The 22,340-nt window shown below is 38.5% G+C and overlaps 1 protein-coding gene across 5 annotated transcripts in view; it reads right to left on the reverse strand.

The window, feature by feature from the left end:
• LOC150079193 (pleckstrin homology domain-containing family G member 5-like) overlaps positions 1-22,340 on the reverse strand; it is a 559,615-nt gene that overhangs the window by 288,141 nt on the left and 249,134 nt on the right. For all 5 annotated transcript variants that reach the window (XM_090382446.1, XM_090382448.1, XM_090382445.1 and 2 more), the window contains one exon: positions 13,060-13,155. In XM_090382446.1, coding sequence (XP_090238572.1) covers positions 13,060-13,155 — 96 coding nt within the window. The remainder of the gene's footprint in view (positions 1-13,059; positions 13,156-22,340) is intronic.

A 22,340-nucleotide genomic window follows, 5' to 3' on the forward strand; every position in this document is an offset into this window, starting at 1 on the left:
TACATTTTTATAATCAACGTTGCGTAATAATAAAAATTATTACTGAGTATTATTTATACTTTGTAAAGCAGTGATTATTCAGTCCAAACTAGATTTTGAACAGGCTAAGAGTAGAAAACTTGCTTCTTGTCCAAATGGTAGCCGAGCATTCTGGTCTCTTGCCAAACCTATTGGCTGCAATTTTTGCCCATCTCTGTTCCCACCCCTGTCAAAATCAGATGGTTCTGTTGCCACATCAGCCAAAGTTAAAGCTGACCTGCTAGCATCCTATTTTTGTTCCAATTCATGTATTGATGATCTTGGTAAATCACCTTAAACCATTCCCACTCCACTCCATTCCATTCCATTCAATGTCTCCTGTGGTCTTCCGTCAAAAGGATATCAGAATGATTTTGGATGAATCTGATAATAAGAAAGCTCCATGTCCTGATGGTATTTCACTACTTGTTCTCAAAACCTGTGCCCCTGAACTTACTCCTGTTTTGTGTTGTCTTTTTTCACTTTTATTCCAAATTTCCAAGCAGAAGGAAAATTCTGCTTGGAAATTTGCTCATATCCAGCCAGTCCCTAAAAAGGGTGACAAATCCCTGCCATCCAATTATCGTTCCATTGCAATTACTTCTACTCTTTCTAAAGTAATGGAGAAATCAATTAACCACCAATTCTTAAACTATCTGGAAATCTTTCATCTGATCAACGATCGCCAGTATAGATCCCATCAGTGTTGTTCCACTGGTAATATTCTGGTTTATACTGCCCTACTATTAATATCCCCATCCATGGATGGGAGAAAAACAAGTCCTATGCATGCAGCATGCCATAGAACCTGCTATAAATATGCACACTGGGCTTCAAACAAACAATCGCAAAAGTGGGCATGCAAGAATACAAGTTCAACAGAATTACCTCAATAGGTCAACAGAATTGATCACCTCATCAAATGCTAGACACCGATTAACATGGTGTAAGGAGCGCAAATCATGGACTGTAGAGCAGTGGAAAAACAATCCTATAGACACACAAATCGTGGTTCGCACTCTGCCAGTCTGATAGCCGTTCCTGGGTGTTGCAAATGCCAGGGGAACACTTCCTTCCTGGTTGTATCCATTCATGGTTTGGTTTCGGTTCGTTAGTCATTATCGACATAACCATGAATGCTGTGGACAATTATGCACTTCCAATATTATAGTAATACTTCAGGGAAGGCCTATACCTGCATCAGCAAGACACCACGCCACGCCATACTGCTCGGGTCGTAACAGAGTGGTTTGAGGACATGGGTGTGGAAAAGTTGGATTGGCCAGCCCAGAGTCTTGATCTGAACACTTCGAGCATCTTGGGATATATTGGATCGTCCAGTATGTGCATGTCAAGATCATCCAAAGAACAAAGCCGAACCGGTGGCTGCGTTAAAGGCCAAGTGGAGGAACATATCACCTGACATTTATAAAATGCTGGTTGAGAGTATGCCACGAAGATTGAAGGCTGTCATAAAAGCAAAAGGTTTCACCCAAAATATTAAATGACAATAAAAGCTCTTTTTTTGTCTAAAGGCTGGAGTTTGGTAAAACTCAAGCCACTGCTCTTGCCTTTTCAAAGGCTTTTGATCATGTTTGGCATAAAGGCCTTCTAAATAAAATTCCACCTTTGGTTTTCCACTGTTCTTTGTAATTGGTTATCCAGTTTCCTCTCTGACCACTCACTGTGGGTGATGGCAGATGGCTCTGTCTTCTAACTTCTCAATTAATGCTGGTATTCCCCAATGTTCAGTTCTTTCTCCCACTCTTTTCCTCTTGTATATATTAATGACCTTCTTCCATTGACCAGAATCCTATCCATAGTTTTGCTGACTATAGCACATTGCATTTCACCTTCCAGTTTGAGAAACCTTGCCCTGCTGAAATTGCTTCAACTTTGAGTATCCACTGCCAAATCCTTAATTACTAATTTCCAGTTAATTCTTCCATAGGAAGATAACTTAATTTCAATCCTTCTAAAACTCAGTCCTGCTTATATCTCACAAAAAGGATTCTTCTGCTTCTTTGCTTATTTCCGATGATGCTCCGATTTCTAGGCAACATCTTGGGGATTACCCTAACTTCTAATCTCTCTTGGTATAAAGTACATTACAAATATTGCATTCTCTGCATCTAAAAAACTGGGTTTTCTCTTCTGTTCTCGGCATTACTTTTCTTCCAAACAGTTGACTCTGTAGAAATTGCAAATCCAGCCTACCGTGCAATATTGTTCCCACATCTGGGGCGGTACCCCCAAATCTCTCTCAGGCTTATAGATTCCATTCAAAAGAGGGCAATTAGGTTAATTAATATCTCATTTGTAACAAAGTCTCTCCACTCCGCCTCATAGACACAAATTTCTGTTTCTGCTGCATGCCTTTTCTATAGATACTTGCATGGGCACTGTTCTTCTGAATTGTGCTTCTATAATGCTTGCTCTCTCTCATGCCTTTTCTATAGATACTTGCATAGGCACTATTCTTCTGAATTGGCTTCTAAAATTCCCACTCTCTCTCTCTCTCTCTCTCTCTCTCTCTTTCAAAGAAGTCTGAACACATGCTGCAACAGGTCAACATCCTTTTACTGTCCAAGTTCAAACTCACAGAACCAACTTTTCTTCTTACTCATTTATTCATTCAACTTCTGTTTTCTGGAACCTTCCTTCGTACGTATTTCCTGAAAATTACAATCTATAAAAGTTCAATTCTAATGTCAACAAGTATCTTCTTTCATCTTTTCAACCCATGCATAGTACGTGAAAGAGCATGTGCTACTGCACTACTGCTCCTGACCATGGGTTTCTATCCTATTGTTTTGTAAAGGGAAAATCATGTTTAACTAATCTGGTTAAACATTTTGACAGGGTCACTAAAGAGATGGATTTAGGGAATAATTTTGACATTGTTTATTTGGATTTCAGCAAAGCATTTGACTCAATCCCACATAAGCAGTTATTTTATAAGCCGTAAAAGGTTGGAATCACAAGGAAATTTCTTAGATGGATAGCTGGATGGCTTCAGGGCAGGAGGAACAGTTAAAATAAATGGGTATTCCTCAGATTGGGTTGATGCAAAAAGTGGGGTTCCCCAAGGATCAGTATTAGGACTACTTGTTTTTGATTTTCATAAATGACATTGAAGAGATAGAGGATGTGACATCTAAATTTACAAATGATGTAAAGTTTAGTAGAGTAGTTAATGATCACCGCCAAGCAGAGCTTCTTCAGAATGACCTAGATAGACTTTAGCATATGATGCAAGAAAGCAAGAGCTTATACAGCATCAGCCAAAAAAAAAAAAAAAAAACCTCATTTCACAAATCCACTCACTCCTAATCTTTGTCTAGTTCTGCCTTGAATTTATTTAAGCTATCAACTTCTACAATGACACATGCAAGTTTGGTCCAGCAATCAACCACACGCTGGCAAAAGGCAAATTTCCGCACATCTATCCTGCAACTGTCTTTCCCTCAATTTGAATTTATGCCCTCTCAGGTGATTATTATGAGCATGAGGAAGAATTCCATCAGCATTTATCATGCTCAAATCACAGGTGCCTTGCCTCCAGACACTGTAATTTGCAAAACTGAAGCCTTTCCTCATCAGAGCATCCATTTGTTCCATTCACTAATCTTGATACCCTTCTCTGTACTCTTTGCAGCAGCTCTACATTCTTCTTAAAATGAAGCTTCCAGACCTGTATACAGTACTCAAGGTGTGGCCTGACCATTGACTTATACAAGGGGATCATCCCTGCTATAAAAATTCCTGTATATCGTTGACAAGATACCATGAGCTACTCTTGCAGACTGACTGCACTGTCAGAAAACTTCCTATCTGACTGCACAATTACCCCCAAATTCTTTTCATTCTCTACCACCATCAGTGTAGTACCACATAGTTGTTATGTTTCTCTGGAGTTACTGCTTCCATATGCAGTACTTTACATTTGTCAATGTTAAACTTCAGTTGCCACTTCTCAACCCATCTGCTCAACTTTTCTAGATCCTGTTGCAGTAGCATACTGTCAGTGTCATTAACAACCCTGCCAAACTTCATATTGTCTGCAAACTTAGAGATTAAGCCTAATATACCATCATCAATATCATTAATAAATACAGAAAGCAATAATGAACCCAACACAGAATCTTGGAGGACTCCACTAATAAAATTAGTCCACGAAGAGTAGTGTCCATTGATTGCCACTCTGTCTGCTCCCACTCAACCATCCCTTTATCCATAGCAGCAATTTGCCTCCAATGTCACAGTGCTCCAACTTGCGCAACAATCTTCCATGTGCAACAGTATCAAAAGCCTTTCTAAGGTCCAAATATCAAAATACCAATATCAAAAACCTTTCTAAGATCCAAATATATGATATCAAAATTATTCATTCTTTGCATCCAGTTCCTTTGTGACCACATCATAGTATCCAATCAAATTAGTCAGACAACTTCCCCTTAACAAACCCATGCTGTGTCTGAGTTAAAACTGAAGTCTTGTCTGGATGATCCTGTGGTGCTTCTTCAACCAGAGCCTCCATTAATTTTGGTGGAACAGACGTTAAATTAACATGTCTCTAATTACTTGTGTATGGCGCCTCCGTAGACAGGTGGGAAGGAGCAGCAGCAGCAGCAGCAGTGCGTAGCATACGCTTCTTGATTAGACCGGGGTTCGAGCCCGTAACCACCAAATACGGAGGATGCGGAAAGGTCAGGGAATGGCCACCGCATTTCCTGGAGGAGCAATATGGCCTTAGTTACTAATGCTCCTAAAAACCAAATAACAAACAAACATTACTTGTGTCACCCTTTGATCCTCCTTTGTGAACTGGGGTCACATTTGCACATATCCAGTCCATGGGTACCTCCCATAATTATGGCTAAGAGTTTGCTTACTTCCTTTGCTGCCTCCTTTAATATAACGGATTGATCCCACCACAGGTGCCTTTCTTATGTTCATCTTCAAAAATTTCTCCTCCACCACTTTGTTCTCAGTTATTACAAAATTATCTAGCTAACTGACAGAGTTTAATTCACCTCTGGCATTCTCCTCCCTAAATAACTCCTCATGTGTGAATATAGATGTAAAAAATCATTTAGTTTGTTAGCTACCTGAGCATGATCATCAACAGTTGACCATCAATATCAAGTGGACAAATCTGATTAATTCCTCTCCTTCTACAGTTGACATAAGTAAAGAACTCTTTGCTGTTTTTCTTTGCATCCTTTGCTAAAGATTTCTCATAATCTGCCTTCGCCTGTCTAACCTCCTTTGTAATTTGGTTACAGACCAGCTTATATCTATCATAGGCTTCCATGTTACTTGTTAATTTATATGCATGCCATGCATTTTTCTTCTGTGCACATGTCTCATTAGTTCATCTGACATCCATTTAGGCCTAAACCTTGAACAATATTCCTTAGTTGTTATGTAAAGCCTAGTAGCTTCCAAGATTAATTCTTTGAATGCTTCCCATTTTCAATTTGCTGTTGGTAACATTATCAGTTGGTCCCATCCTATAGAATTTAAAAACTGTCTCAGACCACAGTATTTACTTTACGAAAACAAAAACTCTTCCATTTTCCTCTGATGGTAGTTACCTCTTTGAGTAAATCCCATTTCACGGCCACCTAGTGGTTCCTTTATCTGCAGATTCTTAATGCATGAAGAATCGTTACTGATAACCAGATCAAGAGTATTACTCTCTCTAGTTTCCTCCCAAACATGCTGCTGCTGCTGCAGAAAATCATCCAATAAATCCACAAAAGTCTTGCTAGTGGGCAATTGACCAACCCACAAATTCCCACCAATATATGGGAAATTAAAATTCCCCATTATAAGACATTCTGATTTACTGGCCTACTCTATTTCTCTGTACAGTTGTTTATTATACTCAGAGTCAATTAGGCCTATAACACACTTCTACTCTGAATTTTGCTTTCCATGTGCTTATGTTACACCAAAGTGACTCTACACTGCTCTGTCCACCCATATCGACTAGCTGTACTTCCTTGGATTTTGTGTTTCTTAACTAATAGCACAACCTCTTCTCCCTTCCTTTCCTGTCTATCCTTCCTGTACACATTGTACTCCTCAAATTCCATTTCTGCATTCCTTATATCTGTGTGACATCACATCTCTGATATCCCAACAGTATCTGCCTTTGATGTTTTGACCAACACCTCATCATCAAATTTATTTACCAAACTCCTAGCATTGGTATATACGCAAGTATACATGCAACTGTTCATATTTTTAGCTACCCTAACACAGCCCATGTATTTACTTGTTCCACAATGATTCCCAGCAGTCTCTGAAATCCCCCACACCTTGTTTACCAGGCTGCTGCTCATTCGAATAGAAGCAGTGCAAGAATCACTTTCACCTCTGCCAGTAGCAGTAGTAGCATGTGATGCAAGAAAGCAAGTGTATGAGATTATGCAGCATCAGCCAAAAAAAAAAAAAAAAAATATCACACCCTTCCCTCCAAATGCCTGTCCAGTTCTTCTTTAAATTTATTCAACCTATCAACTTCCACAACAACAGATGTAAGTTTGTTCCAGCAATTAACCACCCGCTGGATAAAGGCAAATTTCTGCATATCTATTCTACATCTGTCCTTTAATTTGAATTTATGCCCCCTTAGGTTCATAATCTGAACAAGTGGAAGGATACCATCAGAATTCAGCGTGCTCAACCCATTCAAGGCCTTATACACCTCAATCAGATTACCGCACAGGTGCCTAGTCTCCAGCCACTGCAATTTGCAAAACTTAAGACTCTCTTGGTAAGAGGATCCCTTCATTCCCCCTCACTAATCTTGTTGCCCTTCTCTGTACACACTCAAGTAAATCTACATCCTTCCTAAAATGAGGCCTCCAGACCTGTATGAAGTACTCAAGGTGTGGCCTGACCATTGCCTTAAACAAAGGGACAATCACCTCCTTTTTCCCTGCTAGCAAAATTCCTATATATCATTGACCCATGACTTGCCCTGGCAGCCTGTCTGCATTGCCCAGAAAACTTCATATCTGACTGCACAATTACTCCCAGGTCTTTTTCATTTTCTACCACCATAAGTGTAGTACCACACAGTTGGTACTTTTCTCTGAGGTTACTTCTACCCATATGCAGTACTTTGCATTTGTCAAGGTTAAACTTCAGTTGCCACTTCTTAGCCCATCCGCCCAAATTATCTAGATCCTGTTGCAGTAGCACACTGCCATTACTGTCATTAACAACCCTGCCAACCTTTGTATCATCTGCAAACTTCAACATTAAGCCTGATATACCTTCATCAATATCATTGATAAATATACAAAACAACAGTAGACCCAACACAGAACCCTGTGGGACTCCACTAATAACATTAGTCCACGAAGAGCAGCACCCATTGATTACCACCCTGTCTTCTCCCACTTAACCATCTTTTTATCCATTGTAGCAACTTACCCTTAAAACCATTCTGCTCCAATTTGTACAATAGTCTTCCATGCACAACAGTGTCAAAAGCTTTCCTGAAATCCAAATATATGATATCAAAATTATTTTTTGCATCCAGTTCCTTTATAACCACATCATAATATCTTATCAAATTTATCAGACAAGACTTTCCCCTTTAACAAACTCATGCTGTGTCTGAATTATTGCTGCAGTCTTGTCTAGATGATCCTGCAATGCATATTTAAGCAGTGACTCCATTATTTTACCCGGAACAGAAGTTAAACTGACTGGTCTGTAATTACTCGTGTCACCCTTCGATCCCCCTTTGTGAATTGGGGTTACATTTGCACATCTCCAGTCCGTGGGAACCTCCCCTGAGTTCAAGGATGCTGTCATAATTATGGCTAAGGGTTTTGCTTTGCCACCTCTTTTAATATAACTGGATAGATCCCATCCACCCCACGTGCTTTTCTTATGTTTAACTTCAAAAATTTCTCCTCCACTTTGCTCTCAGTTATTACAAAATCATTAAGTATGCTGACACAATTTGATAACCTTCTGCCATTTTCAAACTTAATAATTCCTCATGTGTGAATGTAGATGCAAAATACTCATTCAGTTTGTTTGCTATCTAGCAGGATCATCAATAGTCGAACCATCGATGTCAAGTGGACCAATCAGATTCATCCCCTTCCTTTTAGAGTTTATATAAGTAAAGAAATCTGTGCTGTTTTTCTTAGCATCTTTTGCCAAGGATTTCTCGTAATCTGCCTTTGCCTGCCAAACCTCCTTTGTGACCTGATTACAGATTAACTTATATCTGCCATAGGCTTCTGAGTCGCTTGATAATTTATATACATCCCATGCATTTTTCTTCTCTGTTACGAGTCTCATTAGTTCAATAAATAACCATTTAGGCCTAAACCTTGAACAATATATCTTAATAGGTATGAAACTTTTAGTAGCATCCATGATTAATTCCTTGAATGCTTTCCACTTAGAATTTACTGTTGTTAACATCATCAGTTGATCCCACTGTACAGAATTTAAAAACTTTCTGAGACCACTGTAGCTACTGTTAATCTATTAATCTATGAAAACCTCACAATTTAGAAAGGCAAAAGAGCATGAAAAACAAACAAGAGGGGAAAGAGACATGTAAGAACAAAAATGTGTTTAACATCTATGCTGCCATCTTAACCTATGACCTTTATGAACCAAATTTAAAAATTACAGGATTGAGTCAATCTAGATTAAGGAGAGCAGGGATATTTATGAGATTCCTTCTTCTATAGCTGAATTAGTCAGCCACTGGTGAAAGTTGTTTGACAAAAATATTCAGTTTTTCTTCAGTTAAATAGGAAGAAAATGGTTCTTAAAGTCAGGCAGTTTAGCATCCAGATGAATTAAAGATCCAATCATGCATATATATCAACACGCAATCAATGTGTTAACTTTCCTCCTCATATATGAGGTAACCCATTCGGCTGTTGGTCAAAAGCTGCTATGCAATATGATGCCAGATTGTACCTCACTGGAATCTAAGGGTGAGATTCACTGGCAGAATAAAATTCAGAAACAAAAAAACTTAATTAAGAAATGCAAGCAGCACATGACAAACACTGACAACAACCCATAGCATGTTTAGAAACAGAAATGCTTGGGACAGAAACTATGATTAATCATTTCACTGGCTGAAGCCACATTAAATTCATATGGTTCAGCCAGTAAGTTTTCTTCTGGTGGTGGGCTCTGAATTTGCATTCATTAAAATTAGGTTAAGAAAAAAAAAAAAAAGTTTTCATGTACATTAGCGATTTCAAATATTAATTTGTTATCATTTTGACTTGAATGCTCAATTTAGTGTGATTGATTGATTTTATTGGTGCATTAGCATCTAATATACACCAGGAGACAATTATACCAATTGAAAAAAATAGAAATAAAAATAAATTCTGGTAACCTCTGAAAAGAGGTTACCAGAATTTATTTTTGTGACAAGATAACCTCTGAAAAGAGGTTATCTTGTCACAAGTCATATAATGGTAAAGAGCGAGATATATATATATACAGGGTGTCTCAAAAATATTGGTAGAAACATTTAGGGGAGGTAGGTAATATCTAAAGGAATGTGAATTGCATAGGAACCCAAAACCGGAAACGTCACGGGAAAGTAGTAGCAGAGGCACAAGAAGCAGAAATGACAAGACAGTAATTAGTGATAAACACTTATTTGACATAATATTAACAATGGAGTACGAGATGGATGCATTTCATGATGTTACAACAGATGCTCAAAAGGTTCCACCATGAGACGTGATGAATGCGTGACACCGACGCAGCATGGATTGGCGGACACGGTCGAACACACCTGGAGTTTCTTTGACAGTAGCAGCAGTGCAGACGAGTCTCGCCATGAGATCCATTTCTGTCTCCACAGGTGATTCATGTACAATAGATTTGAGGGGCCCCAACAGAAAGAAATAAAGGCTCGATAAATCAGGTGAGCGTGTGGGGGGCAGGCAACAGGTCCACCACGGCCAATCCATCGATGCCCAAAACGCCTGTTCAAATGGTCACGAACACACCTTCCATAATGGGCAGGCGCCCTGTCATGTTGAAACCAAATGTTGCGTCTCACATTTGCTGGAACATCGTCAAGTAACCCGGGTAAAACTTGTTCAATATTTAGCAGAGTTCATGCGGGATGGTAACAGGTATGGGCCGAATAAGCAGTCACTGACCATACCTGCCCACACATTTATTGCAAAGCGATGTTGTGTCCATGGGGGGGTGCACACCATGTGGGTTGTCGTGAGGGAGCCCACACATGAGCATTGTGCTGATTGAATAATGCCTTCCCGAGTGAAATAAGCCTCATCCGTGAACAAAACAGGCTGAAAAATTCAAGTCGAACACTTTCTTGCAGAAACCATACGCACAAACAAACGGTGGTCCAGTACATGTCTGTCTGGGAAGCATTCTCCATAAATTCGTTGAGCAGCTTGTCCATTGCTCTCTGCTAATCCATACACTAGGTGCATGTCTGCCAGCTCACAGTTCGTATATCGGTGCATGCTCTTCGTGCGGCGACTACTGCTTGAATGAGTAAACCAGAAATTTTCCCTCTCGCAAACTGACAAACAGCACCGTGTACCAACCTACGGTGACGTTTCCAGTTATGGGTTCCTATGCGATTCACATTCCTTTAGATGTTACCTACCTCCCCTAAATGTTTGTACCAATATTTTTGAGACACCCTGTATATATATATATATATATATATGAGTGTGAAGTTATCAAAAATCAAACCAAAATTTAAAAAAAATCATAAGTAATTAGTTAAAAAAAATTCATTTTTGAGCAATAATATCCTTTATATCTATTTATTTATTTATCATTTCATTTAATTGCATGAAACTTTGAGATCTGAATTCCATACAATTTCTTCAATCTTAGACTGAAATAGAATACTGAGGCTAATCATCTCTTCCTAATGTCATTTCACTGCCATTCATTAAAAATTAGATGGAAACATAGATAGATGGCAGGACATAAGGAAGAGTTTAAGATAATTTGTGCTGACCTGGAAAAGTGAAAATATACTTGGCGAAAAGATGGGATTCATTCTATTATGCAGGATCTCTTTTAAGTCATTGGTCAAAAGTTGCTGTGCAGCAAGCCATTGGAACTCATTGTGCAAATTCATAACGCATGCAGGAGGAGGAAGATTTCAGGTGGCAGATAAAATTCAGTTTGTTTTGAAAATTTACACATTGATAAAATATGTATTGAGACCTTGAGAAAATAAAATCAAATGTCATTTATATAAAAAAAGCATCCAACAAAATTAAACAAAAAATTTGTTTATAAGTTAATTATGATTTTATAAACCATAGCAATGAAAATAACTTTCTCCAACAAGAAAACAAGTGCAGAACAATGGACACTGCTCTTTGTGGACTACTGTTATTAGTGGAATCCCTCAGGGTTCAGTGTTGGGTCCATTTTGTTTTCTGTATTTATTAATGATACTGATGAAGGTATATCAGGCTTAATAAGTTTGCAGATGATACACAGGTCGGCAGGGTTGTTAGTGACACTAACTAGAGTATGCTACTGCAAGAAGATCTAGGAGCAGAGAGGCTGAGAGGTGGCAACTGAAGTTTAACATTGACAAATGTAAAGTACTGCATATGGGTAGCAGTAACCCCAGAGTAACATATCAACTGTGTGGTAGTACACTGATGGTGGTAGAGAAAGAAAAGGACCTAGGGGTAATTGTGCAGTCAGATATGAAGTTTCTGACAGTGCAGACAGTCTGCAAGAGTAGCTCATGGTGTCTTGTCAATGATATACAGGAATATTTCTAGCAGGGGTAAGGAAGTGATTATCCCCTTGTATAAGGCAATGGTCAGGCCACACCTTGAGTATTGTATACAGGTCTGGAGGCCTCATTTTAGGAAGGATGTAGAGCTGCTGGAATGTGTACAGAGAAGGGCAACAAGATTAGCGAAGGGAAAAAGCGTTGCTCTTGCGAAGAAATACTTAAGATTTGCAAATTGCAGTGTCTGGCAACTAGGCACCCACAAGGTTATCTGATTGAGGTGTGTAAGGCCTTGAATGGTTTGAGCAAACTCAATACTAATGGGATTCTTCCTCTTGCCCACATTAATTGCCTGAGGGGACATAAATTCAAATTGAGGAAAGACAGTTGTAGAAAAGAGGTGCAGAAATTTGCCTTTAGCCAGTGTGTGGCTGATTGCTGGAACAAACTTCCATCTATCGTTGTAGAAGCTGACAGATTAAATAAATTCAAGGCAGAACTAGACAAACATTTGGAGCAAATGGAAAGGTATTTTTTTTTTTTTGGCTGATGCTGTATAAGCTTGCTCTCTTGCATCATATGCCTCTGCTAATGCCAAAAGATAAAGTGAATGAAGCATGTTGCTGCACCATTATATATTCTGGATTTACCAAACTATGTTCATAAATTTGACAATCACCAGTGTTGAAAATCAATGATGTAAATCGTAAGCCAAACACTGACCAACACCCCCAAGGCACATTTAGATTTAGGAAAGAAACTGTGATTAATCATAGTCACTGTCATATTCAGTAAATTCATGTCTTCAGCCAGTGTAAAAATAAAATAAAAATACTGTAACTCACATATATATATATTAATACCTAATAGATTAACTTAACAGATTATAATTAAATGCACAAAACTTTTTTATGGGTTTAATTATCAGTTATTTTTCCATTTACTACTTGCTTGCTCACTTGGTTTGCTAATAGAGGCCACATATCTGTCAAGAGATCAGCAAGCCCCATAACAGTGACTTGAATTTTAAACAAATATACTAATTTATATTTATAGTATAACGGCAATTTAGGCCAATTCATGAATAATGATGTGGTATTATGAAACTAAGCCAAATCCATGAAGGTAAAAAGTCTGTCTCTATCGGTAGAGATGAGACAAAACTGAACGCAAAAATGAACAGTTTTCAAATTACTTCAATGTCTGCAATGAAATAAAGCACACAACCTACACTACTTTGAATTTAAGCCATTTTCATGTCATCCACTAACCTCAATTATTAACCTGAGCGTCTTCAAATAAGAAACCTCTGTCTCAAGCAATTCCCATATAGCATGCTGCTGACTCCAGATCTTCTTGGAAGAAAGCTACAATAAAAAATAATAATAAAAAAAATTTACACATCACCCATTTTAAACATTAGTTATATTGCTTACTTTCCTATCTCCTGTTGGTTTCATTTATAACTGGTATTACTGATGATATAAATCTTTCTCAATCCAGTAATCAAGTACATTAACTGGTTATCTCTTTCTTTAGTAAGTTTGTAAGAGTATAGCAATCATTTTGGTTATACTTCCTTCTGTGTGTTTTAACATCATATAAACAGAATTTTATTTTACTGCACTTTCCAAGTTTTTTGGACTTTAATTCATTTTTTACAATGCATGAACTGGCAACAGACTTGCACCACCTTACTACCAAATGCAGCACAGTATATGGGGATATAATATTAGGTGGCCATTATTCAACATAGTTTTGTGTTTAATTTTCTTATTTTGTGTTTTTTTTAATTTTCTTTAGTGTATATTAAATTTTATATACAGGCATTCCTCTCCTCGCTTATTGCTGCTCTTATTTAGAGCCATAAAAAGGATAGCAGGCGGGATTTATCCACAGGAAATAATGCAAATAATTTTGAAGGTTGGAGTGATTGGTGTTTCTGTATGATTTTCAGGCATAATTTCACTTCACAACAACAACATTAATGTAGAAGATACAAAATGCACATAGAAATAAAAACCAAAAATAACTGGAAACAAAACTAAATTGAAGAAAGCATTGCTGACAAATGCTATTGCACAGTGTGCAGCTCAAAGCAACTCCCTGTCAGCAAAAGATAGTTCGTTCCTAAAGAGAAATTTTATAAACTACTTTCCCACAAACAGGCAGGACATGTATGGAGTGTATTCTTTTATAATATGCAAGAAATAGTATATGTGACCATAGCATTTTACAATTGTGGACATAGGAAACTTGTGCTAATACAATCAACTACAGAAAATTAACATATTTGAAAATTACCCATGGACACAAAAATGACTTTTGGGGCAATAAACAGATACTTTCAAAATTTTTCTTCATTCATAAATAGGAAAAGCTTTGCATTTTAAACTTGGCCAGCATTTCTTGTTAGTTACAGCATCAGGCACCCAAACACCTGCTGATGGTAACTATTCTCAAGGTGTTTGGAATGAATAGTACTTTTCTGGGAGAACAGAATAGAGTGCAATGTAACTGAAGTGATAACTCCAATGTTGTACTTATTAAAATATATTTTTGTTTATCTCTCTTTACAGTCTGGAGACACTATTGTATCTCCAGTGATAGAGCCCAGAACAAAAACATCCACAAGTCCACTTAAAGGTTACTAATATCATTTTTTAATCAAATAACACAAAAGGCAAATCCATTATTCATTAAATACTTTGCGCTCCAGTTTCCTTGTTCCTTTCCTTTCCAGAGTTTGTTTCCTTGACAGACAACAGCTAGCCTCAATTAGCAATCTTACGTTCAGATGTGAATATTGATGCTACTAAATCTAAACAAACAGCCAAGCAACATAGGAAAAAAAAAACACTTATTATTAAAAAATTTAACTTTTGTTATATGCATGAGGTAGGTGTGGCAATGAAGTTCCCAGATTGTTGCAATAAAAAGAACAGAGTGAAGAAACACAAAAATGGTTTTATTTTTTATTTAAACAACTTGATTGAATGCACTAATTACATCTTTCTGGAAGTTTCTGAGAAGGGTTAGTGAAGGTATATGACGTGATGATGTTCAATTTGGCAATTATGTCCATCTCTATATCCTCAAAGTCCTGAAATCTCTTCCATTGGCTGACATGGTATTTAGTGCTGCCTATGTTGTACAGGTGCAGCACTAAATACAACATGGGCAACCCGGAACAATATCTGGCATGACTATGCGTCACAATCTCGCACGTATGGGCTACACCAACAGACGACCCCTACGGAATCCTCTCCAAACTAAGGTTCATCGGCGTAAAAGACTTGCCTGGTGCAAAGAACATGCAAGTTGAATGTTAGAAAACTGGAAGGTGTGCTGCTTGGATGAGTCACGTTATTTACTCCACAATGTGGATGGTCGTGTACAGATTTGGCGTCAACAACATGAGGCTCTTCATCCACCATGCATGGTATCAAAAGTGCAGCCCGGTGGAGGCAGTTGTATGGTGTGGGGCATGTTTCACTGGCAGGAACTTGGACCCCTGGTGCATGTGGGACAACATATCACTAGTCTCCACTATCGTCAACTGCTTGCTGATTGTGTACACCCTGCTATGTTACACCTTTTCCCGAATGGCGATGGTGTCTTCCAAGATGATAATACGCGGAGCCATCGGCACTTGTTATGCAGGAATGGTTTGAGGAACACAGTTCTGACTTTGAGCATGTCGATTGGCCTCGGATATGAATCCCATAGAGACTAATTATTAAGACTAATTATGCTGCTGGATCAGAAGAGTAGGGTGGATGATTTATCTGTACACTGCTATGTTTTGTCAGAAATGTCTTCATAACAAGTATAGAATGGGTGGGGGCATTGTTGTGCAACAAGAACTGGCTGCCTTTCCTCAAAACTGCTGTCTCACCTGGGAAACAGGCTTCAACAGTGTTTGAAGCACATACATGTAAAACAGCATTAACTCTCTCCCCTTCACATACAAATTCCTTGTGAATCACACAGTTTACTCTTTGTTACTTCTGCTCATCTGTGAGGCTGGACAGCATAAATTTTGCACAGACCTACCTTTCCCATAAATCTTCATGCAGAATTTTAATGTCTGCTTATTCATACCAATTCTCCAGTCATCAATCTGAAGGTCAAACAATCTTTTGCAACTGTCCTCACTTCAAGAGGTTGACGAACACCCACTGTTTGGAGTCATCACAAACATCCCCACATCCATCTTTGAACCACTTATACCTACCATCCACATGTACTGGTAAGACGGAACGTAACATCACCATAAACAGTTCTTAACATTTCACAAATTCAGGACTGTACTTATGAACAGGTGCATGAGGCACTAGCCTCAACACAGAGGGAGGCCTCGCATGGCCTCTGTAATCTTGAATTTTAAAGCAATTTCATTTTTTATGCCCCAATCTAAACTAGGGCCCCACTTGTACCTACCATGTAAACGGAGACAGGTAAAATTTACTGAAAGTGTGGATGCCTCATTTCTGCAAAAGAACAGATAAATTTCCAGAATAAAGGAAAATTGCTCTCTCCTAATTTTCTAATAGGGTGTAAGAGTAGAACACAGGTTGACCAAGGCATATTATCCATGTTGGGATATTTGCCTTAATCTTTTTCACTGGCTATGAACACAAAGCAGTTGACCGCACGACTTCTCAATACAGTATTTGGGAGTCGTTGTAAATGTGTTACAGACACCACTAAATTGTGGAATGTACCTTAATTAGTGCATTCTACAGCAGCAGCTATGCCTAAAGGCCAGAGGTGTGAACAATTCGTACCCAGGTCTCTCGAAATCCGTTCATTATATGGAAATTTTAGCATTAGCATTAGTTGAGGCATACAGTGCAAGAAAGCAAACTTATACAGCATCAACCAAAAAAAAAAAAAAAAAAAAAAACACCTCCCATTTCACCCATCTATTCACTCCAAATGCTTGTCCAACTCAGCTGAAAATTTATTTAAGCTATCAACTTCCACAAGAGATGGAAGTCTGTTTCAACAATCAACTACCTGCTGGTCAAAGGCAAATTTCCACACATGTACTGTACAACTGTCTTTCCTCAATTTGAATCTGTGCCCCACTCAGGTTCTTAATCTGAACCAGAGGAAGAATCCCATCAGCATTGAGCTTGCTCAACCTGTTCAAGGTCTTATACACCACAATAAGATCACCTCGCAGGTGCCTACTCTCCAGGTGCTGCAATTTGCAGAACTTAAGCCTTTCTACCAAGTGATGCACACCCAATTCAGGCCTCAAAACAGAAAAACCAAGTGCAAACTACTCTGGTTAAAAAGGACATTGTTTTATTAGGAGACCCTATTGTCACGGAAACGGGGAATATTTTTTGTAATAAGGATAGGTGGAGTAGAACCAGGGTATGTCTGCCGGGAGCAACTATTAATGATATCACCAACAGCTTGTCAGATTTTAAGGGGGGGGGGGGGTGTAAAGAGAATATTATTATTCATGTGGGGACTAATGACATTAAACGTACAAAATCTAACTATTTGTTGGAAAAATACAGGACCATGCTGAGGAAATGCCGCGAGCTAGGCCACAATGTCTATGTGTCTGCAATTCTGCCCAGACACGACAGGAGGGATTGTATGTTAAAAGCCTTGTGGATTAACTCAAGACTTGAAGGACTCTGCAAGGCTTTAGGGAGAGAAATTTCTATCAGCATGGCCCACACTTGTAGGTAGAAGGAATTTGTTTTGTAGAGACGGGATACACTTAAACAAAGGTGGTGCAAAAGTTTTTGCCAGTATTATTGAGGATACCTTAAAAGTTCAGGGAAACTGCTAGTTAGGTGGGGGGGGAATGTGGATAATACTGACACGTGTTTATCTGATAATATTGGTCAAAGTAACTCTTGCACATACCTCAAGAGTTCTTATCTGTTACCACAACTGGACATTATCTAGATGTTCTGGGGGCAGAAACGTTTCAAGTGAGCGGGGTAGCTAATGCCAGGGAAGCGAGCCTAAAAAATTTCAAGGGTTGTGTTAGGGTTGTTAAATATACAGGAACAGTAAGTCTTAATTGTTTATATAGTAACGTTAGAAGTGTCGTCAATAAAATCAGCGAATTCGAACTGCTGGTTAAAACAAGTAACGCGGACATAATAGGGCTTACGGAGACGTGATGCCACCGAGAAATTGGAGATGATGAGTTTCAGTATGGCTTGTATAATGTATTTAGGAAGGATAGGGTAGATAGAAGGGGTGGTAGGGTAATGATTCTTATAAGAAGTAGCCTGAGTGCGACGATAACTTTCCCGGATTCAGACGTTTCACATGCTAGTATAGAATCTGTATGGTGCGAGATAGTTGGAAACAAAGATATAATGCGAGTAGGAGTAATCTACAGACCAGGTGATTGTGAGGATTATGACAAAAGCCTCTACATGCAAATGGAATGGGCAAGTAAGCATCAATGTCTTATTATGGGTGATTTCAATTTGCCTCTAATTGATTGGAGTAAATGGGAAGGAAACTCTACATGGGGAACAATTTTTAAATCAACTAGATGACTGTTATTTGTATCAACATGTCAGGGAAAGTACTAGAGAAAAGAATATCCTAGACCTCATCATCACCCATCAATCAGATGACATAACAGGGCTGACTGTAGAGGAAACAGTAGCAGGAAGTGATCACAGAATTCTACGGTGGATGATGAGAGGTAGCAGTAGTAAAAGGCAAAGGAATGGGTTTTAATTTCAGAAAAGGAAATTACGATGACTTAAGGTGCTACATGGCCTCTTAATTGGGTAGATATCGCACAGAGAATGAATACATTTGAACTGTGGTATGCTTTTAAAACATTAATCACAGACGCCTTAAATGCGTATCTACCATTAAAAAAAATACTCCATGAGGATTTTTTTTTTTTTTTTTTGATTTGGTAGTTGTTGGCGCATCGGCTTCTGTGGCCATATTGCACCTCCCAAGGTTTTTGTAGTACTTTGATCCAAGCCCGAGGCGGGAATCGAACCCGCGACCTTTGGGTTGCCGGGCAGGTACTTTACCCACTCGGCTAGCCCGGTCGGCTACTCCATGAGGAGGGTTCCAAGTTGGATGAATAGTGAAGCTGCCACATTACTTGAGCAGAAAAAGGTGGCATGGAAAGGTTACAGAGCAATAAAAAGTACTGAAGCCTATAACAGCTACAAGATGATCTGTAATAGAGCCACAGAAAAGGTTCGACAGGCAAAGGCAGTTTATGAGAAATCACTAGCAAACAGAGCAAAGGGGGGGGGTAAGGAATTCTTCACATATATAAATGCTAATAAGAGCAGGATTGGACCTTTACATAAGGGAAAGGGGACAGTATTAAATACACCAGCTGCTGTTGCAGATGAACTCAGTTATTTTGCAGCGATATTTACAAATGAAAAACCTTTTGTGGCAATGGGAAATTGTGGGAGCAAAGTTGAAAAATATGTAATTAATGATATTGAAATTTCGCAAGATTATTTAATGAAAAAACTTTGAGCCTAAGGACAGTAAGGCTCCTGTAGTTGATGAAATATACCCTATAATCTTAAGGGAGGCGGCAAGTGAGTGCATTGAACCACTGAGGCTAATTATGCGAGCTCACTAGACTCTGGGGAGATTCCCTTGGATTGGAAAAGCGCCAATGTATCTCCCATACATAAGGGTGGCTCTAAGAGTGAAGTGGGAAATTATCGACCTGTCAGTCTGACTTCAGTGGTAGGGAAAATCATGGAGGCAGTGATCAAGGGTGGAATTTTGGATCATTTGGATCGAATTGAAATTCTCAAGGATACTCAGCATGGTTTTGTAAAGGGAAAATCATGTTTAACAAATCTGGTTCGCTATTTTGAAAGGGTCACTCATGAGCTGGATTTAGGGAATAATTTATGGAATTTAGGGAATAATTTCGACATTGTGTATTTAGATTTCAGCAAAGCTTCTGACTCAGTCCCAAATGAGCGGTTGCTTTATAAGCTGGAACAGGTTGGAATCACTGGGAAAATCCTTAGATGGGTATTCCTCAGGTTGGGTTGATGCAAGAAGTGGGGTTCCCCAAGGATCAGTATTACGACCACTGTTGTTTTTAATTTTCATAAATTAATAAAATAAAATATAATTAATATAATAAAATTTTCATAAATTACATCGATGAAGGGATAGAAGGTGTGATGTCTAAATTTGCAGATGATGTTAAAATTGGTAGAGTAGTTAATGATCACTGTCAAGCTGAGCTTCTTCAGAGAGACCTAGATAGACTTCGGGAATGGTCAGAAAAATGGCAGCTATGCTTTAATCCAACAAAGTGTAAGGTATTACACCTGGGAAACAGTAATCCCAAAATAACTTATTCACTTGGAGTTCAACTAAACCCAGTATGGGAGGAAAGGGACTTGGGTGTTATGATACGGTCAGACATGAAATTCTCTGAGCATTGTAAACAGGTTGCAAGGAAGGCCCATGGTGTCCTATTGATAATCTATCAAACTTTTCAAGTAGAGATAGGGACATGATAATTCCATTATATTAAGGCTTTTGTTAGACTACACTTGGAATACTGTGTTCAAGTATGGAGACCACACCTAAAGAAAGACAGAGCTTCTTGAAAGGGTGCAAAGACAGGTAACTCGCCTGGTGAGATCAGCAAAAGGGCGTCCTTATGAAGAAAGATTTTAAGTATGTGGGCTGCAGAGTTTGGAAACTAGACACCTTAGAGGATATTTGATTGAGGTGTTTAAGGCTCTGAGAGGCATCAGTAAAATGAATGAGGACGAAATTTACAAGATTATAAATGATGCTAGAACTAGGGAACATAAATTCAAGTTACGGGTGGAAATGTTTAGATTGGACTGCAGGCCAGCGAGTTATAAATTACTGGAATAAGTTGCCTACATGGGTGGTACAGGTTGACAGTTTGGGGAAATTTAAAGTTCATCTAGATAGTACCTTCAGGTCAGGGAAGTGCATAGGATAATAGGTTTAATTTACTTTTCTTTTATTAAGTATTATTATTTTTTTTTATCGTTGTTTTATTCGGTTTTTTTTATTTTTTTTTATTTTGGCTGGTGCAGCATAAGCCATACGCTTGCTTGCACCATGCGGCCATTACTAATACTAATACTTTCTTCATAAGAGGACCCCCTTCACTGGTTGGTTAGGTTCAAGGGCTAGTGTTACCAATAAAGGCTTAAGTTCTGCAAATTGCAGCTTCTGGAAACTAGGCACCTTTGAGGTGATCTAATTGAGATGTATAAGGCCTTGAATGGATTGAGCAAGCTCAATGCTAATGGGATTCTTCCTCTTCTCAGATCACTCACCAGAGGGAGCATAAATTTAAATTGAGGAAAGACAATTGTAGAATAGATGTGTAGAAATTTACCTTTAGCCAGTGGGTGGTTGATCATTGGAACAAACTTCTATCTGTTGTAGTGGAGACTAGCAACTTAAGTTCAAGGCAGAACTAGACAAAAATTTGAAGTGAATGGATGGATGGAATGGGAGGGTTTTTTTTTTAGGCTGATGCTATATATATAAGCTTGCTTTCTTGCATTATACCTCTACTAATAAAGCCAATACAAAGTCACTACTTAGTAGACTACAAGGTGGGGGATACCAAACAAAACTACTAGCTCAAAAATAACTGCACGTCTCAACAATCCAGTTCCTAGCAAAAGTTTTTAAAATCTTAATAATAAATTTGAAATTTATGAGCAAAACTAATGTTGCCAAACAACTCATTGTTGACGGTAATGCCAGAAAAAGGATATAATGGAGGACCACAAAAAGAAAAAAATACACTTGATGACTGGAAACATGTATTATCAGATGACTCATCATCCACACCTTTTCCAACATCAAGGAGTTTCTTTGACAATTGTCAAAAGAAGTGCATCATCCCGGTGTTTTGTGCCAACCACCAAACATGGAGAAGGATCGAGAATGGTTTAAGGCAGCAATATCTTGGTATTCTTAAGTCCTATTATCACTACCTCAAGTGGGCAAATTGCTGCCACCTGATTACCTTTATACTCTGAGTGTTCATCTCATGGTGCAAACATTTTCTCACAAATGATGCAAAGTTTCAAGATTATAATGTCCCAATAAACACAGCCAGATATGTCCAACCTTGGTTTGAGGAGGATGAAACGTAAGCTAAGTATCTCCCATGGCCTGCATAAACACCAGACTTAAACGTTACAGAGCCACTGTGGGCATATTTTGAGAGGAAGGCAAGAAGTAGATTTCCACCATCGACATCACTCAAGAAGCTTGAAACATTCCTCCATGAAGAATGGTCCAATATTCCTTTTAAGACAGTTTGAGATTTATCTGAAACTATTCCACATAGAATAGAAGAATAGAATGCAAAGTGTTTTAAAAGCAATGGCTGTCCCAACGTCATATTAGTACATACCTGTAAATCTTATTTCCTTTATTTTGTCCCCTCTCCAACATGGTTTTTATTTTTATCTCAATTCTATATAAAGTTGATTGGAGTCGCTGAAGAAGATTCTGATTAAATCTGTCATCAGTTAGAATTTGT

The sequence above is a fragment of the Mastigoproctus giganteus genome, chromosome 10, assembly GCF_048544385.1.
Source record: "Mastigoproctus giganteus isolate SK-2022 chromosome 10, ASM4854438v1, whole genome shotgun sequence".
NCBI lineage: Eukaryota > Metazoa > Arthropoda > Arachnida > Uropygi > Thelyphonidae > Mastigoproctus > Mastigoproctus giganteus.